This window comes from Paralichthys olivaceus, chromosome 13 (assembly GCF_024713975.1).
Source record: "Paralichthys olivaceus isolate ysfri-2021 chromosome 13, ASM2471397v2, whole genome shotgun sequence".
Lineage (NCBI taxonomy): Eukaryota > Metazoa > Chordata > Actinopteri > Pleuronectiformes > Paralichthyidae > Paralichthys > Paralichthys olivaceus.
This window is the reverse complement of record NC_091105.1, coordinates 16895114-16915387: the sequence shown is the minus strand read 5'-3', so window position 1 is coordinate 16915387 and position 20274 is coordinate 16895114. Positions and strand designations below refer to the sequence as shown.

The window sequence follows — 20274 nt, the reverse complement described above, 5'->3', positions numbered from 1 at the left end:
CCAAATTCACAAAGTGCTTCTGATAAATACAGTGGTATTAGACAGTAGTAATACACTACAACAATATTCAAGATAGAGAATAGAACCACATGGAAATGAGTAACAACTGGGGTTCCAGTTTGTCTTTAGGAAAATCGAAACTTGAGAATGTAAATCTATATGGACTAAGATCACCTTTAGTTTTGAAATGGGCACGTGGGATGAGTGTGACCCACAAGTCCTGTAGGGCTGGAGCAGGTCAGGGACGTAAGCAGTGGCTGGAACATGCGGAGATCTATGTGAAAAGAAGTACCAATGCACAGTCCCTGTAAGAAAAGTCCTTTATTAACCTGTAAATGGTATGAATGCAAAGGTGTATTGTTCGGTAGATTTAAAAATAGATACATTGCTGATGTACATGTTGCGCTCACAGCACAGAGCAGCTTATCAATAAGCTCTTTGGCTCAGCTCTGTTTTGTTGGCCTTTCATTCAAAATGGATTGACTTTAAATCCAGAAAAATACTTCCTACCCCAGCCTGACTTTTCTCTTAGACAGAGAAGCCAATTAAACATAGTGGGAGTAGGTCAGGGCTGGACATAGGGATGTCTCAATACCAAAAACATAGCAGTACCCAATTAGATACCTCTGCAAAATACAAAACAATAAATTCCACTTACTTCAAAACACTTTTACTTTAATAAAATATTTGAACATACAAAATTCAGTGGCTATGTAGCCTTCTAGTAATACATAAAAAGATATGACTGTTAACATTATAAAACAGAAAAGTGGCAAAAGGAAAATTGAGAATTCAATTAAGAGATTAAAATTAAGTTGCAATAATTGATGTTTTATTTCTTAGCCCTGGACTTAGTGACACTAGAGCCTATCACAAGCAGGTACTCTTGTGTAGTACCCCTGTATAAACAGCAGAGGACAAACTTGCTTCACTGCCATGCACTTTATTTCTCCCTCCCCCTGCCCTTAACTGCACTGGACACAAAGCCGCTCATTTGCCTGATGTGCCTGAACACAGTAGCAGGACTTAAACTTGCCAGCTGCTGCCTTCCTTTTTATCTTTCTCATTAAAGCTGCCCTAGAGTCTAGAGCCTAAATATTTCACCTCAGTTTGTATTATTTAGACCTCCTAATGAGATTTTCTTAATTCATTTTCTCAGTCTTATCAACCAAACACTTAATCGCAGCTGCTAAATTAACAGTTGAGAGCTGTGTAGTGTGCAACCTTATTTGGAGTCGGAACGTTGAAGGAGAGGTGTCTTTTTGAGGTAGGGTTATGAAACGCGCTTCACCTGAATGCATTGATATGCAGCAGTTGCTGCCGTGTTGCGTCATGACCCGTCTGTCAGAGGTGTAGGCGGGGGGTTGCTTACTGTCGGCATCACCACTGCTGTGTAGTAAAATTGGATTGTTTCCTTGCTTTTGAAGGAGGTTTCAGTGGTTGACATTGCCACGGGAGCGGAGTGCTGCACAGCCATGGGCTCCATTAAACACCCACCGAGATCCTGCCTGAACTTTTGAAGAAGGCCCGATTCATTCTGACGTCTGATGCACGTCAGACACAGGTCTTATTCACATGCTGTGAATCAAGGAGAAGTCAGGGTGCATTGTGCAGCACATGTTGACATTAAAGCTCAGGGGCAGAAAAAAGGCAGGAAATATGTCAAAATCAGTTTAACATTTCCCACCAGTGGCAGACATGTTCTTTGTTTTTTTTAGTGAATATAAGAATGAATAAAACACCGTGGCAGAATAGTCCCTTCTTCCCCCTGAGGATTTTCCACTTGTCTGTGGTTCTTAAGCCCGGGCTCGTCAGGAAGGTCTTCACACTATGTAATATGTCACAGTGTATCTGTAACACACACACACCAGCGATAACTTACTACCCAGTGTAGAAACATATGCTCCATCTGTCCACTACATTACTCATTACTATGGTTCTATTATTACTTCACATATAAGAATCTACAATTTATGTTTATTTGGTATTTTAAAGTTGTAATTCTTAAAATGTATATCCTGGTTGATTACAGTTTACTAGTGATATCAGCAAGTGTGGTTAAATACTACACCTCTCTGAGCAGGAGAGCAAGGGGTCTGTGGTTTTATAGTGCAATTAAACAAGCTTGTGTAAGTAAATCAAAAATAATTTCAACCACAATCTGATCTGACACATGATTCCACACTAAAGCTGGTTACCTTGCTGCGGAAGCTTCTTCTTGTTCGGTTACTGCTTTGAAAACGTATAAATAATAATTAGTCTTGTTTTTTTGCATGCTGTGATGGCTTCACAATAAAAGTCCCCCTATGTTTCCTCAGTTGAATGGTTGTGATGTGCAGCAGCAGCATTGTACAGCTCTAGTGCTATAGGAGCCTGAACAGTAAACATTGAGGCTGGTCTCTGTAAGATCCCAAGTGAAGAAACTAATGCTGTATGTGCTGCATTGTTTACTGTGAGTCCCTCTTCGATTTGAAGGCAGTAAGATCCAATAGTTGTAGTCAGAGCCACCGACCATCATTTCTCAGTCTTGGACTACTCCACACTGCAAGTCAAACATGTTTGAGAAGAGTCTAATCAGACCAACAGGCGAAAGCTGGCAGATGAAGTGGGAATCTTCGATTGGGCTTCATCCATGGTGCAACCCGACAGATAACACATGCCGCCACACAGAAGCACTCTCACGCCTTTGTACATTACAGCCCACACCGGGCGTAGAGATCATCTACACCAGTGGCGCAAAAATAAGTAATTACAGGATGGTCTCTCTTGCTGTATTTTCTCATAACTGAAGCCCTGTTGTAGCATGATAGCGAGAGCAAAGATTTATGATGAGAATTAAAGGCTGGCAACGCGGGATTTGGACCCCCAATTGATTTTGCACAATTCAATTTTAACCTTGTTGATTTATAATGCGCTGTCCACATATCAATCTTGAGCTTCTCCATATGAGGTGAACTCACTGGGCTAGCTGCTGGTGAGCTAGATCAATACAGTTTTGTGGGTGGATGTGTGGAGTGGGGTGGGGGGGGGTCTATGGTCGAAGTATTACTCATGTCATAGGGACCCAAATATGTTTACACCACCTTATTACGGGGACTTTATGGGGATGAATAGCAAGCTGCCATTATTTAAATCATTCCATTTTAATGTGTTATATATATTGTAAAGGTAAAAGTTTGGGTTAGGGAAGTCGCATTTATGGTTAAGTCTCGGAAGTTGTGCTTGTGTGTGTGTGTGTGTGTGTGTGTGTGTGTGTGCGTGTGTGTGTGTGAGAGAAAGCAGTAAGACAGTACTGGAGAGCGTTAGCCTGTGTGTGTTTGTGTGTGTTTGCACAAACCTGGAGATTTCCAGGCTTTGCTCACAAAACCTGGTGACATTTACTCAACATCAAGAAGCCAGCAAGACAAATCCACAATCCTCCCTTTCTCTAACAGCTATTCAGTTACTCCCTTTTAAAGCGTTTCTGTAGATTCAGGAGGTTTCTTAAAGCCTCGCTTGAATTTAGTTCTATTTATCTGACCTTCCTGGGGTTGTTTTTAGCCAATTGTCCATCACTCACCTCCTCCTTTTCCACATGGATGCTATTTAAGTGTGTGATGAACAGATTGCCAAGAGTCAGATAGCTGAGAGCATTGTGTATCTGTGCTATCTGCACTCACTGATAGGAGGCCAGAAAAGCCATTTGCAGGAGAAAAAAGAGCGAAAGATCAAAGGGGGGGCAGGGGGCTTTGTAAAGCGATTGCGCTGCCGATCCTGAGGACGTCCACTGTAGCCCTCTTTCCCCCTCGGTCTCCTTGGCTGTCATTTGTTCATCCATCGCTTTCCTTGCACTTGCCTGGTTCCCCCTCATGCTATCTTTTGTCATCATTACCTTTATCCTTCTGGTTTCGCTCTCACACATTTTTGCCTTGCCTCCGTGTTCCTTTCCTACCACCTTCTCCTACCACCTTCTCCATCGTTCCCCCCCCTCTCTCTCACTCTCTCTCTATCAGCCTCCCCCGACCTATTGTCCAGACCTTCCTCCCCTCTCAGTCAGAGAAGCCAAGGCTGGCAGGCAGAGAATGAGATTTGTTTTTCTCCCCACTCCACCCCATATCGTCTCTCTTCTCCTGCCCCTAGCTCTTTTACTTGTTGCATGACAGGCCTCGCACTCTATTGAAATAAATCATCTCCCAAGACGTATGTGTGTGTGCGCGCGGGCTCGTGAGACCAGTAAGGGCTCCCTCATGGTGGTGACGGGTGTTTTGTTGTGAGTATGGCTCTAGGACTGCCACCCTGATCCTGCATGTATGTGTGTGTATGTGTGTATTATTAATGCCTCTGGCTGTGACCTGCTCACACTGTTATCAGCATGATTTATGCTCTTCCCCTCCACGCTGTTCTTTCAGCTTCGTGTCCTGTTCCTGTTCATTTAGATGCTTTGCCTTATTCTCCACTCTTTACTTTGGCTGCTTTCTTTTTTCATTGCGTCTCATGATGGGACGGTATTTGTGTCTGTGTGTGTGTGGGTGGGTGTGTGTGTGTGGGTGTAGCCCTTAGGTTCTGTCCTTGGTGTCAGTGACGCAGCATTACAGTTTAAACCAGGTCTTCAATCATGTAGATGCTTGTCCTTTTGGCCCATTTTTATCTGGCATTAAAAATTAAATGAGTACGGTGATGCATGGACACTATGTCCAGCTGAGGCACGACAACGTGGGATATTAGAGGACAAGCCCAAAATACCCTCCCACCATGCGAGGGGAGCATTTTTCTTTAAGTTTTCTTGTGTGTCACCTCCTCCTCCTCCTCCTGTGTAAATGGCTAAGCTGTGTTGAATACTAACTGGCCTTCTGTCCGGAATTCAGGATCAGTGATGGACCATTGTCAGAGCCGACAGGTAGTGCTTACCATTCAATTTACCTCAACCATAGCCAGTGTTTGGCTGAATAACTTTCCTGGAGTTTCCTCCTCAAATAACAACAGATTATGGCCATTTACTATAGTTCAATATAAGAGCTTGGTCACAAGGGTAGAATGCTGGGTGAGGATTTATTTTGCAATTTAGTTTTGATGGTTAATAGATTTTAGTGATGTGGTGTAGATTTTTTAAGTCAACAAACGTGCATTAAACAGACATTAGAATTATCCTCCTTTTTTGTGTAAGGACATAATGTGTCCACTTTATTAGGGTCACTTGTACAATCAATTTTAACTGTTATGCCATAAAGTTGGCTTTTACTGTGTATTTAGAGTTAAATGCTATTGTGGATGTGTTAATGAAATCAATGCAATCGTTCAATCTTTGACTCTTAATCGTATGATGGACTGCGGGTCCAAAGCTGATGATGAAAAGGATGATTATTACCATAAATAGTGATTGATTAAAAATAATAGAAGAGCATAGTATCAATTTTTCTTTAAAATCTTTACACTTTATAAAGCTTGTATAAACTGTAGCCCTATTTGTTGCAATAAAAGTTCAAAAATTAGTATTACTCAAGGCACAGTATATTCCTTTTGGAATTTGGATATTGGTTGGCCTGGCTTGCTGATGTTAACACAGATTTCCACCACAAAAACACCCCAAAACAAGTGGAGGTCAAAACTAGCATTTGGTCCCCGTGCAAAAGTAAGGATGTGGTCATAAACGTACTTACAATCAGGCTTCAGCCCTTTATCTGATTTCACACTGTTACTTTGGCATTGCACAGACTTTAGTCCATTTAATGTTCAGCTACTTTGCGCTCAGACATACATCTCCTCTGGGTCTAGTCTAGTGTTGAGAAAAGTTCAGGGTTTCTGTGCATGTCTGAAAGCTGCATTTGTCTGTCACATGTTGAAATACCTCTGTCTGTGTAACCAATTGTGGTTTCATCTCTCTGCAAGTAGACAATAAGAGAAATGTGCTTCTAAAATGTTTCTTATAATTGAAACTGGCAAATGTAAGGATCAATTTTTTTTTTTTTTTCAAATAAGAACTCTAAGGTTCATATTGGATTAATGTTCATACCAGTGTGCCTTACAGACACATACAGTGCAATTGGGTACAAGACATTTTTATGTTGGTTTATTTAAACTAAAGTAAAAAATTCCATTATAAAAAGGTTCCAGAGTGGAGGCGGGGACCCTGCTGAGGGTGGGCTGAACCTTGCAAGAATTAGGACCTATAAAGGCTTCACACAGACGAAGAGCAAGCACTAATTTCTTGGAAGAATCTACTTGTTTCCAATACAACAGCGCAGCAGTATTTCTGTGACATCTGCAAATCCAGTTCATCTATAACATAAACACCACAACAAAGCACAATCAGCACGTCACTGTTCAGTATCTGCAGGGAGGAAACATCTGCAAGTAGATAGAGAGACCAAGCTCTTGACACGCTTGTGATTATAAGAAATATTTAATAATTGAAATGGTCATTATAAATTTGTGTGGCGGTTGTCTCCACAAGAAAGAGGCCTTATAAAGTACAAGTCAATAGTATTGAAACCATTATCAACTGCTTTATTGTATTCTCTAATATGTTGAATGAATGAATACATTTATGTGATGATTCAAATGTGAAGGTTTAAGATGTGCTCATGGATGGACCATTTTAATACAACCCATATTGATTTATTTTGAGTCTTCGTGAAAATGACTTTGAACTAGAGTGCCCGCTAACGAGAAGTTTTGAGCTGTTCAGAAAAGTATGTTTTCTGACTAGACTTGATTCTTTGATTTATCTTAGTATGGTCTTTAAAAGCCGTCATTTCACCTGACAAGGACCTGCCTAAACTGCAGCCAAGGTAATTTACATTGTCTTTCACAGTTATATGGATACCTCTACCTTGGACTATAAAATCTGATGACCTTGTTAATTTTGTTTGAGAACAGAAAAATGGCTTCAATTTTTTTATTATCTAAGAACTGATAGTCATGTACTTACACTTTAAAAGTTCCTCACTAAGAACGTTCTCAAACTGTTTTATCTTTTATATGCTACCATTAAAACATTTATCAACACCATATAAAAAAGATAGCATGAGGCAGTGGCTATTAGGCTATTAATATACATATGAAAAAAATAACGGGCCCAGTATGCTACCCTGTGGCACCCCACATCCACAATTCATGACTCTGAAAGTGCCCATTTCCATTAATCATTTGATAAGTTTTGATTTGATAAGTATAAATCAATCCAAGTCAGGGTCAGGCCACTAAAACCCATGGCTGCCAGTTTCAATACTAAAAGGCTATAATTATGTAGACTGCTATACTCTTGGTAACATTCATCGCAGCCAAATGTTTTTTATAGTATTCCTTAGATCTGTGCCATGACGCAATCCTGTCTCTGAACTCTGCAACCAGTTCCTTCGACCCCTTGGCTTGGACTATGCCCTGATATGCATTTTCATCAATAAGGCTTAGTTGTGGACCTTTCTTATGTCTATTCAGTTGAATTTTTAAATGGGCTCCTAACCTATATTTCAAGCGCTAAAGCAAAAGGGTCTGATGTTTATGTTTGTGTGATATGTTCTTGTTCATTTCCGTTCTCTTTCTGCTTTTGCTTGTTTTTTTTGGTGTTTGAGTGCAAATTGATTTGTAAACATTTGAGTATCTACGTGTCGGTATATATACAATTAACAAAGGATCACCACAAACAACTTGTAAAAAAAACCATCAACCCAACTAACCCTAAAAACACAGATGAGCACAGATCAATATTTGGAGCAGCAATCCAACTGAATTGAACAACATAACGGAAAAGATGATAAAAAAACAAATAAGAGAAATGCTGTAACCACCAAAAAATGCACAATGAATAAATCAGCTCCGATACTGAAAGTGAAATCATTTTTCAGAAACGTATTCGAAGGAGGATGAAGACGTCCTCCCTCCACACCTCTGTTCTGTTGCAGTAGTTTGATACTTAAGTGATTTTGCTCTTTTGTTTGTTTTCAAAGGTTGTGCTGAAGATTATCAAGCACTACCAGGAAGAGGGCCAAGGGAGCGAGGTGGTTCAGGGCGTCCTGCTGGGCCTGGTTGTCGAAGACCGGCTGGAGATCACAAACTGCTTCCCCTTCCCCCAGCACACTGAGGATGATGCAGACTTCGATGAAGGTAATTGAGAGCACTCTTCCCTTTCATTTTTCTCCCTGCATCTGGAAAAAGGCACACGCCCACACAAACAATATAACATCACAACAGAGCCTGAAATGAATACCTGTTAGGTACAAAATGTGTGGATGGAGTGATGGGGGCCCTACTATGACAATGGCTGGTGGATTTAAAAGATAATATTTTTGATAGTTTGGTAATACAAAGGCTTTATTTGCTTTTCTAAAAATTAGTAATTTTAAAGATATTTTTTGTCATTTAAATTATTCACATTTTTAATTATTTTGTAGTTCTCAAATATATATTCCAAATGGTACTGAAAATACTAAATAAAAGACATTGGGGAAACTGTTTGTCTGTTGGTATTGTTTTGACTGTCCCTGAAAGTTTGACTGAAAAATAATTTTCGCAATTCTAGTGGGTCCTTGATATTTCTGAAAGATGGTAAATTTGAGAAAAACCTGAATTTAGTTTTTCAAAATGGACATACATGGACAGTGTTCATTGAAAGTCCCAGATTTTATGTAGTCGTATAAAACTAATCCTACAGTCCCCAGTTTGAGCCGCCTACTACTTTCAGCAACAGACAAAAACAAGTTATAAAGGATCACACATTTTTGGACCTGTCTTTGAGTTGGTTCAGTCCAACCCACAACTGATCATTGGCCGCAGTATGCTTTTGTCAATCTACACAGGAGTCTGTTGAACGGTGAGAAACATTTCATTTAGCTTAACTGTGATCGTTGGCTGAATAAAGAACAAAGAAAAAGATAAGCTAGACTGTGAACATGCTTGGCCCACTCGCTACAATTGAACTTGGGATAAGCTAAAAGTAGAGTCTTTCAGCTCATTTGGCTTGCACAGGATGGGATGTTGACATGTCCGTTCTAAACAGAGGTCAAGCACAGTGCACAGGCTGACAAGACAGCAGCACCTTGCAGCTGTGAGTTATTCAGGCAATTGTGGGGAAAAGGGAGGAATAGCCACAAATCTATTATACTGTAATTTATGCCCATGCATGCTGCTCAGAGCAGTCAGTGGCTCTTCTGTCGGCTCTCTCATCTCTTATGTGGTTATAAGAGATCGTCATGCATTGGTGGCATTTATCTGGTATTTATCAGACAGTGCCATGAGTTAATAGTTTAATTTAGCTGCCAAGCTGTCAGAAGATGAATTACCTGTGTCGTCTTATCCGTAAATATCTGTGAATGCACCATTGTCATAAGACGTAAAATATGACAAATCCAAAGAAAGCATTCGGAGAGTTATGCATTACAATAGCTCTTGATTTTAGATAATGAAGGTTGAAAATGATCTGGACGGGAGTCACCCAATGGACTTTTCACATTCCTAAAAGAAACAATAGATTTTCCAGGCAAGGAGAAAGTCATAACAGCAATCATCACTGTGTTTGCTTGGACGTATGTGTGTGAAAGATGTCCCCAGGCACAGTGTTAAGGACAATGCTGACTTTTAACTAAGCTAACTAGGTGCTGGGTGTCCTCCACTGTCAGTGCCTGGGTTGATGTGTAAGGGCAGTGGTTGAGAAATGGAGTCGAGGGTTTGATTTAGTTTTAATCTGCACACGTTCGCATTTCCTTACCCATTCTGCTTCGTGTCAGCATTCACATTTAAGGGTGCCATGCCCTCTGACCGCAGCCTTTCATCTATCAAGCCTTGTTTGTTGCCCAATCATTGTTAGCACAAGGGCATTGTGTTTACTCAGAATCTGCTGCAAGTCAGGCTGAAGAATGGAAAGGTGAGAAGATGTGAGGGCCAATGGAAAGGGAGAAAATCATTTTCCACTGCTAACGAGCAACTGTCAAAAACTCTACAAGAGACACAAGTGCTAATGGTGGCTAAAGGTCGTTGGTGGCAGGAACAGCTCACTCCGATTGCGTGTGTGTCATGGCTTGTTGTGTTGTTGACTTTTAATGCTCTGGATTTTCCTGTCACTCTCTATGAGTTAACAAGGCCTTCAGTGAGGAACGTCTTGACACAAACCCTTTGAAAAATTTACCCAACTATAGGGATGTAGGGATTAACTGGATTCAAGATAACCGCGGTTCAATAACGTCATGATTTCATGAATGTGAGAATTGTAAAAACGACAATGTCTAACTACGGTGTCCTGCCTCTCGCGAGTCACGTAATTTGTGTGTGCGCCACTTGGTGAAATCTCTCGAGTCACTATTTGTGTGCAAGAGCCACTTAAACTTTAGTTGAGAAAAAGGAACTGACTTAACGGCCTAATTTCCACCAACGCTGGACAAAGAACTTCATTGGAGGAGTTCACAGCGAGAGGAGAAAAACGACAAGCTCCACAGGAGCGGCTGACACACACTCACCTCTCTCTTTCTCTCTCTCTCTTCCTATTAACCATTATAAATGTAGCCGAGAGTTTAATTCACCTATGCTGAAAGGTAATAGTATATAATATAAAAGTATAATAAGGACATGAAGTATGTGGCTTGAACCAGGACACATTTAGTTTTTCAAAACTAGTGAAAATGTTGCTACCATAACAGAACAACTTCCGTTGCTGACCCTTCAAAATAAAACTCCCATACAGCTACACAGCTTATGCCAAGAACAACAAACAGTGACCAAAAAGCCAACTAAATGAAATAGCTTAAATAAATTACTTTTAAATAGATAAACGTTACACTATAAAAACTAACTGGATAAAGTTGATGATAATACATATTTTAGTTCATAAGCAATATTATTATCTATATTATTAGCTATATATTAGCTATATATTGCTTGTTATGAGTCTTTTTTTCTTCTATAGTATCGATCATCGTGAAGTTGTGTTATTTCCTCGGAAAATCGTGGCACCAAAATTTCATTTTGTGACATCCCTACACGGCTACAACAGTATTCCTCTCAACAGAGCTTTATATCGAGCTTCTGAAGCTGACAGACATCCCGTTATCTGTCGCTATGGAATCAAATTCCAATTTAAAACGTGCTGGTATTCATTCATGTTGTGAGTGTTGTTCGTTGTCAAAATGATTTCAGATCAAGGACGGTATAGTATAAAGGAAACAACTCCATGAACTGCAGAATGTTCGTCTCTGCTCAAAGTGTGTTTATGCTGCACTCATGATTTCATCCACTAACTCACCACAATGGAAATTGGGGTACTTTGCAGGTAAAAGATGAAAAATTGATTATATTCCCATGCATTTGTTTGTTTTGTTTTCATACTTGAGCCTGAATTGTCTGCCTACGCACACAGCTGACCAGCTCGACCACCCTCTTCTCTCTCTCGTCTACCCTGTAGCAACCAATAGTCAGTGTTTCATCTGTGCTGATGGTGGGGCAGGTTGCCTCATTCCACTGCAGATACAGCCGCAGTATGAATTGGACTTTAAAACAATAATGTCTCTATGGAGGATCTGTGAACTTAATCTCAGAGACATTGAAAATGATCCAAATATCCAGAACTCAACAGAAATAATGAAGTTCATATTTCTCCGCTCAGTTGATCACTTCTAATTTAATTCATGGTCTAAACGGCATGCCTCCAAAATAATGCCAATTGCCACATCAGTAATGATTAGCAATGGGAAATGATAAATAAATAGTCTCCAGTGAAACACTGCAGACTGGCAATACCAGGGTCAGTGTCATCTGCGTAAACAATGCCAAACAGACAATAAAACTGCTTATTGCCTTAAACAAGGAGTAGATACTTTAGGAGCCAGCGTGTTTTTGGAAGTAGTGGCTCCCACTGGCGTTGTTGCAACTTGCTGGGTCGCTTTCATCTGAAAGAAATGTTTCAATCTGCACTCTATTATTCTGTACCATGCTATTTCTTTTTCATCCGTGGAAGTGAATGGCCTGAAGTAGGTATATGATTGGGAAAGTTGGCAGGAGAGGGGAGGGACACGCAGGCACACAACCTTGCACTTCCATTTTAGTGCAATCCCTAGTACAACCTCTAACATTGACCTTCTCAACTAAATGCTTCATGCTAATTCTAACCCACCCTAAAAGTGAGTCTTAACCCTCAAGTAGGTCCTTTCAGAAAAAGTGAGTACTGGTCACAATGACCTCATTTTCCCTAATGTCCTCCCTCCGTAAGGCCATACTCAAAATGAGTATACACACATTCATTCACATGCATGAGGCACAGAAGTTAATTTGGCTAAAACGTATTTTTGACATTTGTATCAATTTTTAATAAATCTCTCTCTGATTTTGGTTGGATCTGCATTTCTTTTCTGTCACCGTAGCCGTATCTCTGACTATTGTATTGACTTTGTGATGCATATCAGCTAATCGTTACACCCCCGAGATAAAGCTTGAGATTCTGTTCTAGAAAGAGTCCGCAGAGCAGTTCGTATTCTGTTCTCCTCTAATCAGGCACCCTGCACACGTTAAGCCTTGTGTGTTTATCTGTCTCTCTGCTGTGTTTAGTTGGACCAGTGTTGTTGTGTTTTCTAACCTGAAAGGCTGCTACAGGCCCCTCAGATCTGTATTACTCCTCCAATCTATACCTCTGAAGGAGAGATGGACAGGATCAGGCAGCTATGTGAGTGTGTGGGGTTTTGTGTGGGGATGTGTGATTGACATGAGGTAAAGCTGTGTGTATTTGTGTGTGTGTGCCGGTGCTATGCTGCTCTTCCATCAACAGATGCCAGTGTGGAGCTGTACTTGCAGGAAAGTCCGTCGCAGCAAAAGTGACCAACATGAGTGAGACAAAGAGAGTAATCAAATGCGTACAGTAGACTACGATTTAAATAAGAGGAAAAAGAAAAAGAAAGCGTAGGCTCAACCCCAACTCTGCTATCACCCATGTGCTGGCATACTCTCATTGAAAATTTATGGAGAGAGATGTGTAGAACTTCAGGTAGTTATTCTCTCGATATTTTGTGCAATAGAGGCACACAAGTAGCATTTTGATAATGTGCTTTGGGCCTCGTTTTTTGTTGTAGTATTAGCAATAAAACAAAGAGCTCTACAGAAAGTGTGGCAGAAAAAGTTTACATTAGACATTTCTGAGTCATTTGTTTGTTTCTTTATTAGCAGAATTGTGCTTTGACTTCACGAAACTTGGTGGGAGGATGGGACATGGGCCAAGAAAGAACCCATTAAATATTGGCGTGGATCCGGACAAAGCTGGATCTAGGAGTTTTTTTTAATTTTTTTTTTATTCAACATTGTGTGATAAAATGTTGTTTTGACATCTTTACCAATTTCCCAGGGAGTAATTCAAGAATCTTGATTAAAAAAAAAAAAAAAAAATCTAACTTATTTCAAGGACTGATATCCATCTGTGCGCAATTTGGTGCAGCTTGATTGAAGTCGAGGCAGTTTGGCCTTGGCGAAGGTATGTGCTCTACTGGGCACCTTTATAATTTTTGTTTATTAGTTGCAAAAAAGCAATGTTTTACTTGAGGAGAGAATGTTTGTTATGGTGCTTAAAGTTACATCAAGCAGTTGTTTCAGGGCTAAACTTTGTGTACTGTCGAGTGTACTCAACACCTAACGCTTCAGCTCTCAGCTCATTGTTTCTCTTTGCTGGTTCATGTGGCGGACTCTCTGTGGCTCTTGCCAACCTCGGCACGATGTCAACACACTGTATGTATATTTGATGGCGTGTAGGTGGTCACCATGCACCTGTCTAAGTTTACAAAGAGGAGTTTTTATTTGTTTTTTATACCCTCTGCTGTCATGAAAAACACAAACAAAGGCCTGCAGCTCCTTTCTGACAGGCTCATATCCTGGGGTTCACTGCTCAAGTTCCAAACAACACAGAAAAGATGAAAGTTAAGTAAGTGGCTTGAAAGATGAGCCTTACATCTAGCTACCCAGATAGATGTAAGGCTATATGATGATAGACCCCCAGTTTTACAGTCCCCCAGTTTGAGCAGTCTGTATGAATGACGTTGTGCACTACAGTTAAAAAAGAAGTCAAAGGGTTAATTATCATTTCCTCTAACCAATGAAGTAACAATGCAGTGAATCACTAAGCTATTTCTGTCTTACGTGACATTTATGTTTTTGTTGATCCAACTTAAAAGCAGGTGAATAGAAAAAGTCTGAGTGAATTTCAGTTTGTTAAATAATGGAATAAAACAGGGCTCAGTACATTTCAGACTTATAAATCATGATTAATCTTCCTGGGATTACATCAACTAACTGCTGCTCAGTACCAATTTTGGGAAGAATGCTTAACATTCAACCCATGTCAGGAGCAGGAGGAATTAGCATGCTCTTTTTTTTCTTCTGTTCACCCTCTAATACCTCTCTCCTCCTTTCCCCCTCTAACTCACTTGGTAAGGTGAAAGTTGCCTCTGCCCCTTCTTGCCCACAATGTTCCTTCTTCCTCAGCAATCACTGACGTTGCCTTGTTTCTTTAGTACTTTTCACAGTCCATTCTTTAACAAGGTTTTTTTCTGCATAGACAATTGTGAGGCTGCTGCCACGGCCTCCAGACACAATTCTAGTCCAGTGGAAACAACTTCATGTTTCTCATCGGGCCAAATTCATTACTATAAGCGGTTGATTACTATAAACAAATTGTGTAGCTTCTGTATGATAGTCCCAGAACTTAAGAGAAAGGTAACAGCGTCACACACCCAATGATTCCACTGCTTCTCTCTTGCTCTCTCAGTCAGCTGACGTTCTGGCCTGCTACAATTTAAACCTGGATTTGTTTGAAATCAACACTGATTATCACATAATGATCAATACTTTTCTTCAATGCGTCATATCTTTCTTTATAGCTGCGAATTCATTCAGAATTCATCTCGTCTCTGACTCACTCACACCCACAAACATTGTGATCGGACACGTGTATACTCAGGCTGGGTAAAAACAACAGAATTTGTAAACCTGGAGTGGTGCTGCGCTGGTTTTGCTCGGTTCAGTTGGCAGTGCACAACGCAATGATATATACAGAGAGGAAGAGTAAATTACTTACAGAGCTGGTAAAAACTGTAAAAGATTTAGTCCAAACATGTATGAAAAGACCCAAATTCTTAATGATAGCGGACTTGGTGGAGCTGTGCATGGCACCCATGACTCTGGCCCAGCTGTGTCCATGCCCAAGCACCCTGGAAAAACCCTGTCTTTCTTTTCTCCTTGTGAATTCACCCCCATTGTCTCGATCTATCCACTCTACTCTGAAATCTTCCCTCCGTCCCTGGCACAACCATTGAAGGATTTATTAAGCAATACACTGTTGGAAAGACGAATGATGTGAGTAACCAACCTACGTCCTGTTAGTAATTATGCCCTGGAAATGAAGCATTCATTTCCTGAAAATGATGTCCTTAAATAGCTAGGGAAGGGTTTCTATAATCTTTTTGTGACGAGAGCAATCCATCAATGACAGCCCAAGAGAACCTAATGTTTGGAGTTATTACTTTGGCTCCACTTTGAGGGAATACCCCCAACTAATTGCTTGGATAAAATATATTTCTCATGTATGTTTCATAATGTGATCTTGACTTCATACATACAAACTAATAATAATAATTCTAAACTGTATGTATATTAGTGGGTTTTTTCCCTCTTGAAAGTATTTGTATTTTACTGTGCAGCGCTTCCTCCTGGCGATCCCACAGCCCCATGCCAAGCTACACGCTCTCTGCCCAGCACAGGTGGTAGGGCTGCCAGGCCTTGTCTGGGCTCATGTTATGCTTCGGTTTGGCCCAGAGGATGGGAACAGTTGTCAAACTGGTGAAACAAACACATTTTAAGGGAGCTTGTATTGTGATGTGTCCTGATTCAGTAATTAGAGATATTTTGATTTCAGCTGGGCTCCTTAGACAACACACAACCGCCTTTTCTCAGCCAAGGAGCATTTCTTTTGGACATTTGACATGACACCATATAACAGGTTGTTGTTACTCCAATCCTAACAAGACACTTAATTAAAAAGAGCACAGAAAGATATTCTCGGTGTATAAACAACTTGTGGTCATTAACGAGGTAGATTTTTGCTGATTGGCACCCTCTTTTCAGTTGGTTATTAGTTGCGTATGTCGCTCCTGCTGCCATTGTTTGAATTGTTCAGCAAACCAATTAGCCATACAACTTCAGATGATGTGAATATGATTGAGCAGTGCGATAAAAACAATTCCTCTTTACAATGGAAAACTGTCTGCTGGGATTAAAGCTCCAAAAGGAAATGAAAGCCCAGAGCAAGTCCCTATAAATTTCATTTAAACAATTATTTATCGGAGGTTGAAAAGGTACCCGACTCAAAAATGTGTTCACCTGTGAAAACTGTAATTTATGAAACTATCTAAAGCCCTTGAAGCGATGCAATCGAAAGGCCTCACACGCATATACAGGACTTTTTACACGTCTTGCCTGATTAGACCTCAGGTTAGAGTTATAGCTGTCCACTTGTGGTTAACCTTTACATTCATCTGCATTACAGATGGTACGTTTAGTTTCCAAACAATATCACACAACCTCTGCAGGAAAACATGAACATGACAGTTGCTCCTAATGAGCTTATTTAACAACTTTGAGGGGAAAATAATCACTGCCCTCACTTCAAGAAACTATTTTTGTTCTTTCTTTAGGGTGTTTTTTTAATCCTCATTCTTAATTATGGACTATGTCGAGTTAAAAGGATATTCTTTGTTTGTTGGGTGACATGCACTGTGTGATTGAGCGGTTACAGATGTTTTTTATCCTAAAAGTCATGTGAGACTTAACAGTTTGTTGTTCATTTGAAGGCGTGCTTAGGATCATCAGCATTCCACTGTTTATCTCGTTGACATTAACTGCCAGGATTTGTCAGTACTTTTGAAAATAAGAGTCCATTCTTTCCTCTTTCTCTCAATGAACTACACACCTTTCTCAAAGCAGACATTTTGACTTGTCAAGAACAAGTGTAACTAATAACATGAATCATGGCTGCATTCCTTTTCAAGGTGTTCCAGGTCCTAGGCATCGCAATTGTGCGTGCTGGCCCATTGGTATGGTGCACTGGAAACTAAATGGATCCAAGCAGTCTTTAATGTTATTAGTTACACGTTTGCTTGTCCTGCTGTGACAAGTCAATACCAAAAGGGCTGTACCTCCCGTGCCTCTGGCTGCAAAATTACTCTCAAGTATAATAAATCCAGTGCAATGCGAGTGTTCCCCCCCCCCCAATGCTTCTCCTTTTTGTTGGCCATACGTTTTGTGATTGAGAGTTTTGTTTCATTAGTCTGCAGCACCTTGCTCCTAGAGCCTGACCAGAGTTCTGTGTTGTATACTAAGGGCAAGGTTGCCTTCTGATGCTGCTGCAATATGAATCATTTTAGTTTATGCAGTGCCATACACTGGGTACAAATGTTAGAATTTACATATCATAAAATCCTTATTAATGTGTTGTATGCCATGTTGTTTTTGCATACTTTACATTAAACGATATAATGCTAAACATGTGTAAAAAGACATTGCCTGTTTAATATCAGAATGTGATTTCTCACTTTTGCCGACCCTGAGGCCTTACTATAAATGTGCGGCAGACAGCAACAAAAAAAACTAACTATATATGTTACGCTTGCTCTGTTTTGGTGGAATTAACACATTTTTAGCTTCAATAACCAAATTATTTCAGAAAAGCAATGGGTCATTGGTGTCAAACTAAAACATTAGACTGTAATAAGTGTAAAAGAGGTGAAGCAACCCCCTCAAGCCATTAACACACAATTACACTTCAATTGAGGCAAAAGTCAATTAGTATAAGTGATTTGAACTGGTGCTTGTCCTGATCTATTCAACTAAGTACATGGGGCCATTGTGAAAGTGGAACTGATGCACCACAAGAAAATTATTACATTTATTCACCACAAATTTTGATGAAAATAGACATTCCCTTAATCATTGTGACACCACCTCCTCTTGTTACTTGAGGTTTGCGTTTAAGACAATTTGAGCTTGACCTTTCAATGTGAAAACACAGCCGTCAATTTCTTAGTTGAAAAGTCACTTTACAACTGTCGAATACATATATAATTATAAAAAAAATCTTTTTTTAAGACATGCCAGATGGCTCGCATTTGCAAGCTAGTTCAGCTACTAACCTTTTTTCCGTTTTTCCTAAACCACCTGTTTTCCAGACGTCATTTTAAAACATACCTGCTGAGTATCTTCCCTCTGAGATATTCTAAACCATTGTAAGAACTTAGAATTAGAGGAGGGATCAACATTTAATTTAATCAAGCTAACAAACTAGCTAGAGCCTAGTCGATGGCCTAGTTGTTTGAGCCCAGCTGTTGTTTTTGAAAACACCTGAACATTTGCATTGTCACATACAGCCCCTCCTGAAAAATCTTGTCTGCGCTGCAGTGCGGGTCCGAAAGTAGCTCCAGTGTTGTGGATTTCTCCTTTGCTCTGTCTATAACTGGCAAAAAAGCTGCATCACCTGCTTCATATTCTTTGGCTCTTCTCCATCCATCATTGTCCATCCAATGGTCCTTGACGCCTCCACTGAATATTCTACTCCTCTTGAGATTTGAGTGGCTCTCAGTGTCCTTGCCTTCCCTTTATATTCCTCCACTCAATTTCCTTTGCCATCTTTGGTCTGCAGATATTTTTTATTTATAATTAAGCTCCTTGCTAACCAAGAAACAAAATTTGAAATGGAAGAATGAACTTTATTTGGCCATGAGCAAACCTACTCCCATGCTCCTGTCAAGTTTTAGTGTGCAGAGTTGCTCATCAGTGTTTGATTTGAAACCAATGTTTGCTTAAATATTTAAAGACGTGTTTGCTTTTAATAATTTGGTGATACTCAATAAAAAAGACAAATTTGTTTTTTATAAAGTGAGGCACCTAAATGCATATATGGCTTGAATAATGCACACCTTTTATCCCAGAGTGAATACACTGGATTTGTCTGAAGTAAAGTTGTAGGAGTATTAGTACAGCAAAGTAGTGCTGCATTTCTGTAGTTGTTAAGATTGTTCATGAGAAAATCAGTGCATGTAGTGTATTTGGTGGTATCTTATACACTCTTCCCAGTTTGTTTTGCTAAAAGATCTGTGTGAAGATCAAGCTGAAAAGTGTCTACTGGAGGGGAGGTTTGTGAAACCACATTTTAAAATAAATCTTAATCTGCTTAAACCAAGGCAAAGAAATGGAAGAGAAAACACAAACAGAACTAATTAAGGCCAATTACATCAGCGGTTCCCTCCAGTAGGGTCTGCAAGGTTAGTCCTCGGTTTTGGGAGCTTTAATTGTCGTGTGTGACAGACATTTTCACGGTGGGTTAATTGAAGTCAGGGGGATTAAAAATACCTCTGCCATGATCTTTCCGCTCGTCGCAGTAAATACACTGTTCAGTATGCAGCGAGGCGTGTATATATGTGTGTGTGTTTATGTGCATGTGTGTTTTGTCAAAAGTTGTTCCTCTTCCATTCGGATCAGGTCTTCCTTTGGGTTAGCCCTTCAATAGCTCACTTTACCTGCCCGAAATGGGAAATTGATTTCCTCCGTTTTTCCTTGCTCTCCCTCAGGAGGCTAATTAGAAATCACTTGGTATCTCACCTTTAAGGGAAATATATAGACATTAAAGATATTATGATCACTGCAATGTATTAGGATTTTGGGGGGCACCTTTCCTGAGCTCTAAAAGATTCTTGTTCGTTGTCTTTTTGCTCCATGTCCCCAGTCTCTCACCCTTCCTCATTCCCACCTCTATCTTTCTATCTGAGCTCTCGGTCTCTCCCACTGTAGTGTAGATTAGCAGCGAGCTGGAGCTGTATCTGCTTTTGAATGCTCACCGGCGTTATAAATCAAGAGTGTGGGTCCCCTGGGTGCCGTCACCACTGCCATCAGTTCCACTGTTTTATTCATCTGCTCCTTTGTCTCATCACGATTCAGCCCCACATTAAATTTTGTGTGTGTGGAGGTGGGGTCAAAATGAATCACTGCGAGCTGCTGCTAATCCAGGTGGGCTGTAGGGAGCAAGAGGAGGGTAAAAGGTAAGAACAAGAGAAGGATGTGACAAGGATGAGAGAAATGGACGGTGGCAAGAGAGGAGGGAAGGGAGGAATGAGGGGATGATGGAAAAAAAGATAATTATGAGGGGAAAAATGAGAGAAACCAAGCAAAAGATTGACAGGACAGAAGAAAGGAGAGAGCTGGGAAAAAATGGGGCAAAGAAACAGTCAGTAAAAGGTGAAGCAAGATGAGAAGGAAGAAGAAATAATGAGACAGTGAGAGGAAAGT

At 40.3% G+C, this 20274-nt stretch overlaps 1 protein-coding gene across 1 annotated transcript in view; it reads left to right on the top strand.

The window, feature by feature from the left end:
- The window catches only part of LOC109632234 (eukaryotic translation initiation factor 3 subunit H), a 55029-nt gene that overhangs the window by 737 nt on the left and 34018 nt on the right, over window positions 1–20274 (top strand). The window contains exon 2 of the mRNA XM_020091426.2: window positions 7926–8082. Coding sequence (XP_019946985.2) covers window positions 7926–8082 — 157 coding nt within the window. The remainder of the gene's footprint in view (window positions 1–7925; window positions 8083–20274) is intronic.